Raw genomic sequence first — 12,973 nt, forward strand, 5'->3', positions numbered from 1 at the left:
AACGACCCATGAAAGTAACAGTGCCTTCTCCACCTTCTGCTCAACACTTAGTCTCATACTCCTTGCCCTGGAGAACGGTGCACGCGATTCTTTCAGTGTCCTTCGGTGTCGTCGTACAGGTACAAGGTCGCGAGTGCACCGGAAACGTGTGCACGGGGAATCGAGAAGTCGTGTCTATGCAAGCATAGTGCGCGATGTGCTCGACCTGACGAATTTCCAACGAAGACAATCGACAACCGGGGATCGATAATCAAACAACGAAAATGGATTGGGTAAGATCAGATACTTTAGCTAATTTTGTTCCTTTTACAAAAACGCAGTTAACATCGAATTAAGTATAAGAATTGGCACACAGACGCAAGATCCTGTAAAGATTCTCTAGTCATCTTAAGTACCACAAAGGTGTTATTATTTACACCTTTATCGATCTTTTCCTTTGGCAAAGAGTTCATTAAAATTTTATATGAGAAAAGACAGGTCTCTTTAAAAAGCCGCTCGAAAAATTTAGGTAAAAAATTCAACAAGTAACGGTAGCATGGCATTAAGGAACTTTCTCGTTGCGAGAATGAATGATAATCATGACGTAAAAAAACACCGTGTGAGTGGTTCGATGTTCATCTTCCTATGGCTTTTCGGTCTAGGTTGACCCAATTCTCATCCACGTTTCGACGGTTCGCTGTGGCAAGTTAATAGGCAACGTAGGGTGTTCTCTTACAAGGAGATGAATCGATAATCAAGAAATATGATTTGGACGTCAGAACTCGGTGCATCAAAAATAAACTTGCGGCACCGCAAAACTTCTTTAGGTCGTTGATCGATATCACTTTCTCCATACTTTATTCAGTAAATTATGACTGCTGCTAAACGTTAGTTTCTCCGAGGAAGAAAACAGTCTAGACCGTTGAAAGAAAGATAAGATAGACTAGAATGTAGAATCCTGTGGCAATTGTAGGTAGCATCATCGGACGAAATCCTCGTAGAGCGGCGCCGCGCGTTTTCAAAGTTGGGGCTGGGCTGACCGGATTGTTCGAGGGCGAGATCTACATGCATATCAAATACTTGAGAACGATCGTCGGCTTCCTGCCGGTAGAGGAGGGAGAGGAAATCTACCGGTTATTCGAGCCATACCACTGCCTTCAACTGCACACTTCACTTTAAGCCACCGCGACAAGCAAAGAAGGAGCGAATGCATGTAGCAATTCGAGATTGCAAAACAGTCGAGGTCGTAACAGTTTTCTTTACCCGCTTTACCCAAACCAACATCCTACCATCCTATGTACTTGCTCCGAAAATATCATTTTACATACACGCATAAGTACTTAGGCACCTTCTTTTGATCAGAATCGTGCTACTTTCTCACCTATGGCAGAAAATAAACGTAGCATGTCTAAGCTTCGAGATGAAGAAACAGCTACGCGCGTCCTTGGAAGAGCGATCCATGGCGAATAGGGCCGATCCAAGACTTCTGTAACGTTTACACAACGTAAAATTCGAAATGCTACAGGCATTTTTCGAAAACCATTAACTAAACCATAGACGGAATCAATCAGAAATAATTGTGCAATCGGTTGACGCAACCAACTGTAAAATGTATAATCTATTCCGTTTAATTAAACGTTATCGCTTTCACATCGCAGGGAAATCATTAGGATAGCTAATAGAGCTTGGACCAACTTTTCGAACGAACTTATAACGTCCTTGGAAAAAATGTTGGCAAAGGAATGTTTTGTTCGCTTACGGACGAACGGACGGAAAAAGCAGACAGTGGACGAAGACTAAAAGCGAGAGAAGAGAAGAAAAGAACGAAAAAAGTACTTGGAGCGTGCAAGGAAGGCCATCTGCTGACCTTTCAGAGACTCGTTCAGCGATCTTTCTTTCCTTTTAGTCGTCAATTATGACCTGCCTCCTTACGGCAGAAAGTAAGCTTTTTTTATCGATAAAGAAATTAAAAAAGGCATGGACACATTTCACGTTATATCGGGCATCCGATTTTATGATCTTGCTCCGATTTGCATTTTCGATCTCTCCTAACGACGCTAGCCGGATTCCACGGATCCCGCATAATTTTCCATGTTTTACGGTCGATTTCTTGCGACTGTAAAATACAGAAAAAGAACGAAATCAGGAATCGCCGAACCGAATGCGGAACTGAAAATAGTGAAACGAAAGGAAAAACGTAAATGAATAAAGTAAAGAACGAGGACCACCGAACTCCATTATGTTGCGAATCGTCAGGATTCCCTCTGGTAATTAAGAACGATAAAGAAGATTTAATTAAGGGTACGATCGTTTTCCTAGTAAACAGAGCGAGAGTCCGGTGCCTCGAAGCGAATTCCATGGAAAGTAAAAGTGACCAAACCACGCTAGATTTATCCGCCAGAGATAGATCGACCCGACTCGACTTTACTTTCGACTACATGTTCCATAGGGATGTGAAACAATAAATTACTCTTTCGTTTAAGGCTAACCGATTTTAACTTGGATTTTCAAAACCCAACAAGTAGTCTACAGTTTAGAAACGGACGCAACTCGATGCAATTTCCATTATTGCTGATCCCGATCTTCAATTACCACTTGATCAACGTTAAGCGAATCCACGGTACCATTCTTTCTCAAGATTACTCATAATTGAATCTTACCAAACGATCGTTGCTTCTCCGTGCGATTCGCGATTGCGGCGATAATTGGAAATCTCAGGAACAGAAGGGTATCGGAGCTGTAATCGAACGAGAATTTCATCACGATATGAGAAACGATATGGAATACAGGATTCGAAATAATTAAAGTCATTGAATATGGTAACCCTCGTTACAATGTCGCACGAATCGTCCGGTAACCTTTGCAACTGGTTTACAGCTACCGGTACTAGATTCTGGATCTTCAAGGTTACGATAAAATTAACTATCTCTCATTTCGTTCTTTCGTCCCTGCGTGCCTGGAATATCGAAAGATCCTCGCGAGCGTGTTTCACTGTCGACCTTTGTTTCGCTCGATACGAACGTCGTTGACACTTATTTTCTCAACGTGCCTGTTTTCCTAAACTTAGAAGATGGAATTCCCCATCTGCCGGACAAAATATTTCGAGAAGCTTAGCCTTCTACTTTTGCTCGTAGAGCAACGCACGAGAATCCCGGTTCTAAATCTAAACTGACGCGACTCGTTCTACATAATACACGTATCGATTGATTCTCTGAAAAGGTCTCGGTGTTGAGTCATCGACAACAAGTAACGGAATTAAAGCGAAGGGTGAAGTCATCGAAATCGTCTGGACGTCAACGAGCCGTTCAAATGTCACAGGAACTCGAAGCGTGTCCAGTGGCGGTCGTACGGATCGAATGTAAATAAGTTGCTCGTTTGACGATTCGTCGCCAGTTCCAAATAATCCAATGCCAAATAATCGGTTCCGATTGAAACGGTTGCGTAACGTTGAACTTCGATAATTGCCACATATTACAGGGTATCGATCAGTGGCCGAATCGATGTAACTTTTGGTCCAAGTAACGTGTTCCTGTCTTTCCTGTATCGATAATTCCTATTACCCGCTGCTTTCACATCGAGTAATAGTCTTTCTTTTTGCATGAGGAATCGAAAGTACCTGCGATTGACATTTCCTGGTAAAAACAATCAAAACTTGCGAATCATCTATGATCGATGAGGTTCGAATTCAGGTCTTTACGGCTATTGCTAGCATTGAAATCACCGGACGGCACCTTCAATCTCTTTGCTAAATCTTTGGATAGATACGAACAGAATCTTGGAATTCAACGAATAACGTTCAAATATAATTACGCTTTCACTTCTAAACAACCAGTTGAAATATCTACATTTTCAAAGTTTGCACAGCGATAACTGATAACAGTCGGAGCTTCCGTGACGATCGGAATCACCGAATTCCTAGTGAATATTTCCGTTCCGGTTATGAAACTTCCCGAATGGAACTTGTCAGTGGAGCAGGTGGTTTTCACGCGTTGCACACCGTATCGTTTGCAGTCGCTAGCCAGAACAATTTCCCGGTTGAAGCGCGCTTGTAGAACTACGAGTCTGCCGTTCTCGTAGAAAGTTATTTGACATTTAGATAGGTCCGCGGGGAATTTTCGACTCACCCACGTCCATGTTAGCGTGCGGCTATACATACAATTTATTCAATCGCGACTGTTTTCTCTTTGCCACGCGATGTTCCGATTTTAAATCTTCCAACGAGAAATCAAAAATTCTTTTCTTTATTCTGCTTGTAAACGAACTGCTTGTGTCGGAAAACGATATCATTTGGCGTTACTCCGTTGAAACGAAGAAGCGGAAAAATCGGGCGCACCCCTGTCGATCGTAATAGTGGAATGCGCGATCGACGACGGTCCTTTCAAGCCTTCTCAGCTTCTTCTCCCGGCCATGCTAATTATTGTTCTATCGTCAGGAATGACGTTACGATGTAACGTTAACGTAACGCGCTCGCTGGCCGAAACGTACGAGAAAGTCGTCGCGGAACGATGTTCTTTCTTCTTGCTTTCTCTTTACGCACTCGTTACGTAACGAGGAGTGGCTCGTTGGGTGTCACGGTCCTGTTCTATTTGCCGGATACGTCGATATATCCTCGAGGTCTTCGATATAATCGGAATCTCTGCTGCATGTTGGCAGGTGCGCTGCTCGCCAACGCGATCCCATAACGACCCGCCGTTCATCGATCGATCGATAGCTTCTCTTTCCACGGTTAAAACGTTATCCTTAGTATCTTAGTCGACGTGGGAGTTTTTAATTTAGAGCGCACAAATCGCCGGATCTACTTCTAATACCACAATTCGAAACGGAGATCGATCGTAGAGATAGATTGGATGAAAGTTTATAGCGAGTCTTTAACGCTACGATGATTAACACACTGTAGCCGCGGGCTACAACGAATAGCGTGTCTACTTATTCTGTTGATAAGTACATCTACTTATTTCGTTAATTTCGACGGGCCACGCTATTATCGCGTCACGATTTTTAGTATCATATTAAGAGCCTTCTTATGATAAACTTACGCAAGATGCTAATTTCGTCCGTGATTTCGTGTAGAAAAATATGAAAATTGCTCGTGGCTGCCAAGTTCCGTCAAAATTTCAGAAGCTACTCATTCTCGCTTATGTGTAGAGAATATTAATAAATATATTATTATTAAACGAAAGAAGGCTGATTCTTGCACGTACGCATCGTGTTTACTCTAGGCATAGATGAAGATAGGTAAGTACGTGGTCAGTTTCACCGTAACACGCGTCATTCACGCTAACTGACCACGAAGCCATTTACACGCAGATACAGTTAATTATTCGTGCTCCGTAGGCACATCGAATAACAAATTATTAATGCGCCGCATCGCTTTTCCGTTACAGGAGAACCGAACAGTGTCGCTGTTACTTTGCTTAAGCATTCTGCTTGCGACGATTCACAACGGTGAGTATCTCCAAACGGAACTTGTACTTGGAGAAGTAATTTCGTGTCTCCGAGTCGATGGCGGAAAGCAAGACGTGCGATAGCCAAATTCCAAGTTGAGAAACAGCCCGCGAATCGACACTACGAGTTTATCCTATAAGAGCGATTAATTAGTAACGATAATTATCGTCGCGATCTTTTGATCTACCGTTGCGAACGAATGACTGAAAGACAGATGATACAGTAAGAATAAAACTTGCGCTTGTTCCTATCGAAATAAAAAATTGGGTCGACAAGGTTGGAACGACGAATAGCCCATTTACTTTGTGACCGAGTCTCTGATCTCTCTCCTGTAATTTCTCTAGCATAACCGGTGCAGCACGTGGGGATCGGTGCACGCACGCGGGTGCAGTTTCACTGAACTCGCCAGATCTCGACCAGTGAAACGTATGCACCTTCTCGGAGAAAACGATCGAAGCAAAAACGGGGCCCCATTCGAGGTGTAGTCGATATGTATAGGGAAAGGGGCAATAAACCTCGAAAGTATGAACATTGTAAGCATAAAACTGTCGGGATATTTAATGCGATCGTTCTCGCCAAATTTCTACTCCGTGTTTCGTAATCGATGCGATAATCGTTGCCCGATTTACAGAAAAAAACTTATAGTCGACGTGACGAATCATTTCGATAAAAAAGTACGATAAAGATACAATCGCGATCTATCGTGTACATATATCGCGTATTAGGATAGAATTCCATTTATCCGATCTTGTCGGAAGACAAACAGTTTACACAATTAGAATTCATATGATAACAGCTCATCAATTTTCCTGCTATTATTTTTCGTTCGTGTAATAGAAGCTCGTGTTCAGATAAATGAATTCAATCGGTAAACGTTCACTTAATCGGGCATTAACGAAAATCTCGTTGCGATAAATGAAGATGTACTATACCTACATAGATATGTATCTATATTCCAATGAAAGAAAGAACACTCGCAAAATTTCTCGCGTCGCGAGATTGCTAATGCTACTTCGCACAGCTATAAAACGTAACGTAGTTTCTAACGACGAGATCAATTGCTTCGGATCATTAAGTATACCAGACACTGTACGTATCCTGTAGATCTAACGACCACTAACTTCTTTTCGATCGTAGGACGTCGTACTTAAGCGACAATGCTCGTTCAAACATCGATAATCAGGATCAGAAATAAGAAACAGAGCGTTTTAGCGGTCTCGGTAGCAGGTGGACAGCGTGTTTGATACAGCTGCGGTAGGAATTCCAGATTTGCGGGTAACACCGCGTGTCTCGAGCCTCTTACCGATATTATCTCTGGTATTATGCGCTGTGCTTAACTCCATTACCGTCTCTGTAACGTTCATATAACGCGAAACTATCGCCAGCGTGTAGGAATGAAACAGAATCTCGGACGCTTTCTGTATCGCTGTCGATCTTTGCCCCGGGTGTAGTTCCTATTCCTTGCTCGATTATCATTATTCTGTCAGTCGTGACACAAACACGAATGCAAGCACAATTCCGCTTTGCGCGAAGCGTGCGAATCGAGGAAAACGATCGTGGAAACTATATAAAATTCTACTTCTACTTACGTATTGCTAGTATATTGCTAATGAAAATCGAAAACGAAAACAAACTTTCCAATTCGGTGTATAGAATTTCATGTTAGAAAACTCCTGGTAATAACCGAAGACCGGTAGCGACTGAAATGCAGTTGAACAGTGCATTATCAGAGATCGATTAAACAAAATCATTGACCGAGTTGACGAGTCTCTGTGCCACGTGGGTGGTCAGGGTCAGGTACTCGATTTTTACATTCTTTCTGAACGGCCTCGATTCGTGCGCGATCAGTGAAAGCATCGAAGATAATTCCCGATCGAAAGCGAGTACCGACAACGGTTCGTCAAGGCGACTGCAAATCGGGTTATCAATGAAGGAAACGTGTGAAAATAAAAGAGAAATCGCGACGCACCAGTCGCCGTGTTTCTCACTAACTATCTACGAGTATATACGTATAATTCTAAATTACGAACACGATGAGCGATCACTGATGACCGGGTTTGACATATTTCCGGCATAATGTAAGTACTTGTGCATAAGCATTAACGAACAATTTGCAATTATCGTCAAACTGGCACTGTTATCCGACGCCGGTAATTTTCTTCTCGTTAAACGCGTAAAAAGCGATAAAAGTAGCAAGTACGACAGATTTTATTATATAGATTTACGTCAGAAAGGCAATTCGTTTGTGTTAACGCGAGATTACAATCATGAAAATTCATGGCGTATGCGATTCGCGAATCTGTTTCTCGCTCGACAAATGAAAGTTCAATCGCGTTTCAATTTCTCCGCAAAGTTTCTCTGTCGACCACTCGTGCTTGTCTTTCTATGAAAGAGTTACGCTAGCTAAAGCACCTGTACAAAACGAAATTAACAAAGGAATACTCGGTTTAACGCAGGTAACGCCGAACGCAAGATCGTATGCTATTATACAAACTGGTCGATCTATCGACCAGGCACTGCCAAGTTCTCGCCGCAAAACATCAATCCGTATTTATGCACCCATCTAATCTACGCTTTCGGTGGTTTCACCAAGGACAATGCCTTGAAGCCTTTCGACAAATACCAAGACATCGAGAAAGGTATGACGAACAAAGAGAGGGAAAGAGAGAGCGAAAGAGAGAGAACGAGAAACCAGATTCGTCCAAACACGAAAAAAATTGCATCGATTAACCTTGCGCAACTTTTAAAGGTGGATACGCCAAGTTCACTGGCTTAAAAACATACAACAAGAACTTGAAAACCCTGTTGGCTATCGGAGGTTGGAACGAAGGCTCCAGTAGGTTTTCTCCGATGGTTGCCGACCCTGACAGAAGACGAGAATTCGTCAAGAATGCCATAAAATTCCTTCGAAAGAATCACTTTGACGGTCTCGATCTCGACTGGGAATATCCAGCTTTTAGGGACGGTGGAAAGCCTCGGGACAAAGACAACTATGCCAGCTTGGTGCAGGTAAAGTAACAAATAAATATCTCACCGATCTAGCTAACTGTACGCGTTATGCTTCTCCCGAAACCATTCATATTTGATTACAAAGGAACTGAGAGAGGAGTTTGAGAGGGAGTCTTCAAAGACCGGAAGACCGAGACTTTTACTAACGTTGGCGATGCCAGCTGGTATCGAGTACATCGACAAAGGCTACGATATTCCTAGATTAAACGAATACTTGGATTTCATCAATCTTTTATCGTATGACTACCACTCGTCTTACGAACCAGCCGTCGATCATCACTCTCCTTTGTATCCTCTGGAAGAGGACAACGAATACAATTACGACACCGAGTTAACGATCGTAAGACTTACGCAGTGTGGATCGGTGTGTGGAATCTCGTAAACGCTAACGCTGGCGATAACGTTTCCAGGATTACACTGTGAACTATCTGCTGAAAAAGGGTGCCTCTCCGGCCAAGATAATCCTAGGAATTCCAACGTACGGCCGATCCTACACGCTTTTCAACGAGGATGCCACTGATCTGGGTTCACCGGCCGATGGTCCAGGAGTCGAAGGCGACGCGACCCGCGAGAAAGGCTACCTCGCTTACTACGAAGTTAGCTTTTGCCGTTTATCATCGCGATACTAATTTTAAGACCAAATAATACGATACCGCTTCCACAGATTTGCGAGAGCTTAGCGCAATCGGACGAGTGGCAGGTGGTTCAGCCGAATGCAAAAGCTATGGGTCCTTATGCGTACAAGGGAGACCAATGGGTAGGTTACGACGACGAAGATATAGTCAAGTTAAAAGCCAAATACGCGAACGAGAAGAACTTGGGGGGAATTATGTTTTGGACGATCGACAACGACGATTTCCGAGGCAAATGTCACGATCGTCCGTATCCTCTGATCGAAGCGGCTAAAGAGATGCTCTTGACAGACAGCTCGTAAGTACACCGTGTCGACGAACCGCCGCTTTACAGTTTCAACGACACCGATAGCGATGTTTCCTTTGAAACTTCAGGAATACCGTTCAGAAATCAAAGACAGTGGACAATCGTAAGAAACCCAGAGCTCAAGGTGTTCAGAGCAATACCGTAAGAAGAAAAGGTGGTAGACGAAGTACCACGACTGCAGCGCCTGCCCCGAAGATCCGAGCGTCCTCCTCGAGACCAAAGTATCGGACGTTTTCGCGTCCTAAAATCAGCGAAGAGGAAGAGGAGGATCAACGAGTCGACAGACGATCGTACGACCCATCCTCCGACGAAGAAGATAGCTCCGAGAGAGGAAACGCGGTTAAGACTGCGAACAAAAACGAAGGACCCAGCAACAAGAATAAAAGGAGATCATCGAAAGATCGATCGAGTTCCAATCGGAATCGTAGAAAGCAAGCTCGCCGCAAAGAAGAAACCAACAGCAACTCGAACGAAAAATCGTTGAGTAATAAACTGACTACTCCGGAGCCGCCAACGACACCCGATCCCGGGACAGGTAACTTAGCCGCGATATTTCGCAAACGCCACACCGCAGAAATATTAACTTTTTGTTTTCGATAGATTTCAAGTGCGAAGACGAAGGATTCTTCCCGCATCCCCGAGATTGCAAGAAATATTTCTGGTGTTTGGAGAGCGGCCCAGGAGGTCTTGGCGTAGTAGCGCACCAGTTTACGTGTCCTTCTGGTAATTCAATCGCAATTATCCGAAAATCCATTTCACAGGTCGTCTACTCGTTCTAAAAATGATTCTCCTTCGATCGCGCAGGTTTGGTGTTTAACAAGGCAGCCGATTCCTGCGATTATCCGCGTAACGTTGTATGTCCCAAATCGAAAACTTCTCAGTCGTCCGCGTCGACGACCAGAGCGCCGATAACCGCTGCCACCAGCCGTACCACTTATCTCTATAGCACTACGCGTCGACCATCCCCCGAAAAACCAGACACAGAGGAAGAGTACGAGTACTACGACGAGGACGACGACGAAGTCGAAGAGGAGGATGAAGAAGAAGGAGAGGAAGAAGAACCTAAAACGACTACCACTCCGAAAGCGCTTTTGTATAAAACGATTACCAGAAACAAGCCTAGTACGACTACGACTACGAGTACGACAGAAGCGCCTTCGACCACCTCGAAGGTTGGGAAAAATGAGCCTGAGATTACCAATATTGAGGACGAAGAGGATCCTAGGGTTATCAAAGAGCTAATAATGCTGATCAAGAAAGCAGGTGGTATAGAGCAACTAGAAAAGCAGCTGTTACTTCAAGACAAGAATGCTGACAACAGTGCGAATTCTGGCAGCGTAAACGCTACTCCTGCTACGATAAGTCGCACTTTGTACGAACGTGTACTGAATCGACAAGCTGGTAAAGTTACAAATAGGCAACGCACTTCTACGAATACAAATTACGCGAATGGGCCAGGAAGTGCGCAATTCGAGGGACTGGATGAGGTTCCGGAAGTAAAGAGTTTGAGGCGCTCGCAAAAACCGCAATACGTGACCATCGAGAGACCAAAGTACGTGATATCGCACGTTCTGATGTTTCATTCATTGCGTAACTATAACGTTTCGTTCGTTTCGTTCCTTTGATACAGGCCGTCTACGAAGGAACCGCCGATCGAAGACGAGCAACTCGACGAAGAAGAAGATCTCGATGAAGATAACACGGATGTAGCTTCATCCGAGGAACAGACTATTAGCAATCCTTTCTTAGCTAGCTCGACGCAGAGAGCGACGCCTAATTATATCAACATCAGACGCGCTCGACCTTCCACCTCAAGGTAAGTGAAAGAGAATAAACGCAGGAGGACGATGTTGTTCTTGTAAACGCTGCAATGGAAATCCCTCAGATACGAGAACGACGTTGAGGAGAAAAATAAGAACACGGAAGAAGAGGCACCTATTCCCACCCGACGCCGGCGTCCCAGCGTGTTTCCCAAGTAAGTCTGTGTTTAATTCAAAATCGCTGTTTGCCAAAAGTAAAGAGAATACAATTTCGAAAAGCGAATAATTTGCTTCTTTCGATTATAGAAATACCGAGACGAGTTCTTCTGAAAATACCAGAGATCAGGAATCTCGTTCATCCGCAAACGAAGAAAGTCCACAGACAACTAAATCCAGGTTTCTATATCTAAAACAATCTCCGCCATCTAGTAAACTTCGAGCGACTGTTATCTAATTCTTTAAATATTCTTTAGATATGTTAGCGTTCAAAGATTCAGAAGCACGACTTCACATCCTACGGAGGTTGTTACGCAAGTGGCATCCACTAGCCAAGAACCAATTACGGAATCGATCTCGAGCGAAGCGACCGAAATCGATCAAAAGGTGGATACCACCACCGCGACGAGTCCAGTGATCAACATTTTACCTTTGATTGGCCTATCTTCGACACCGAACGATATCCTTGTCGACTCGGAAACGGAAAAGCCGATTCCGACAACGACTCCAGAGGCTAGCTCGACTACCACCGAATCTGTGAAACTCGTCGAGGATTCGGCTACGGAAATCCTCCTAACTACGGCACCAGCGAACTTATCTACGTTGTCGGTTCCAAATACAAGGATCAACACCGCATCGGTATCTCAGCCAAGGCCTTTTAGCTTTAACCGAAGAAATAGACCTACGACCGAGCCTACCACCACTCCGTTGTCACCGTCCAACGATCAGACGAGGTCCAAGGTGAGTATATCGTCGCGAAACCAAACGCGCTCGTCCTTTTTGGTAGGACGAGATCGATTAAGACCGAGGCAGGAGAACGCCGGTCGAAACGAGCCGACCACTGAGAACGAGCAAATCGAATCTTCTCGCGGCGGCGTTGTCAAAGAGACAGCGCACACTCGTGGAAGGTCGAAAAGCAGAGGAGTGAGTAGATACACGCCGCCGACCTTCAAAGTTAGAAACGAAGATTCGTCCAACTCCGTAGTTAGAGAACGCATTCGAACTACGGAAGCTCCTGTTAGCACGGCCGTTACCACGGATGCTTCGAGAACGCGGTTCCGCCGGCCAATTGCTAAAACCACCACCGAATCCACCAAAGCTAACGAACTCGAGGACAGTCCTATCGTTAGGATCGCCCAAGGTTATCCCAGAAGAAACTTATCTTCGAGATCGAAAAATACGATTAAGGACGAGATAGATAACGATAAAATCACCAACATCAAGGTATTCAAAAAGCCGACTATATTGAACAGAGACGTGTACGCCAGGACCAGATATACGAGGAAAAGAAACAACGTAGAAATTGGTGAATTCAAAAAGGAGACGGAAGAAAAAACAAGCGAAGCCGCGCCAGATTTCTTCTATTCTTCGACATCTACTACAACAACGGAATCGATCGTCGATCGTTCTTTAAACGACACCACCATACCCATAATTGTAACTACGACCGAACGACCGATCGTGAATTCCATAGACGAAACCGATAAAGTTTTATCTCCAACGACGATATCACCGGAAACGCAAGAAACTACGATTACTGGTTTAGATACCGAGACGAACACCGCCGAAGCTGTTCGTACCACGGAATTGACAATAGAGAACGAAGTGAACACGGAGACGGACGA

At 44.2% G+C, this 12,973-nt stretch overlaps 2 protein-coding genes across 3 annotated transcripts in view; one reads left to right on the forward strand and one right to left on the reverse strand.

The window, feature by feature from the left end:
* The window catches only part of LOC100642616 (allatostatin C), a 60,861-nt gene that overhangs the window by 41,847 nt on the left and 6,041 nt on the right, over positions 1-12,973 (reverse strand). The window lies entirely within an intron of this gene.
* Positions 1-12,973, forward strand: part of LOC100649549 (mucin-5AC) — a 22,164-nt gene continuing 9,191 nt past the window's right edge. Inside the window, exons 1-14 of one of the 2 annotated variants that reach the window (XM_020865323.2) lie at positions 1-272; positions 5,364-5,424; positions 7,881-8,063; positions 8,174-8,433; positions 8,519-8,773; positions 8,844-9,029; positions 9,098-9,363; positions 9,441-9,907; positions 9,973-10,095; positions 10,177-10,924; positions 11,003-11,188; positions 11,258-11,347; positions 11,439-11,528; positions 11,606-12,089. In XM_020865323.2, coding sequence (XP_020720982.2) covers positions 264-272; positions 5,364-5,424; positions 7,881-8,063; positions 8,174-8,433; positions 8,519-8,773; positions 8,844-9,029; positions 9,098-9,363; positions 9,441-9,907; positions 9,973-10,095; positions 10,177-10,924; positions 11,003-11,188; positions 11,258-11,347; positions 11,439-11,528; positions 11,606-12,089 — 3,408 coding nt within the window. In that variant the 5' untranslated portion in view covers positions 1-263. The remainder of the gene's footprint in view (positions 273-5,363; positions 5,425-7,880; positions 8,064-8,173; positions 8,434-8,518; positions 8,774-8,843; positions 9,030-9,097; positions 9,364-9,440; positions 9,908-9,972; positions 10,096-10,176; positions 10,925-11,002; positions 11,189-11,257; positions 11,348-11,438; positions 11,529-11,605; positions 12,090-12,973) is intronic. The other variant, XM_020865324.2, reaches the window with a different exon arrangement.

The sequence above is a fragment of the Bombus terrestris genome, chromosome 11, assembly GCF_910591885.1.
Source record: "Bombus terrestris chromosome 11, iyBomTerr1.2, whole genome shotgun sequence".
Taxonomy (NCBI): Eukaryota; Metazoa; Arthropoda; class Insecta; order Hymenoptera; family Apidae; genus Bombus; species Bombus terrestris.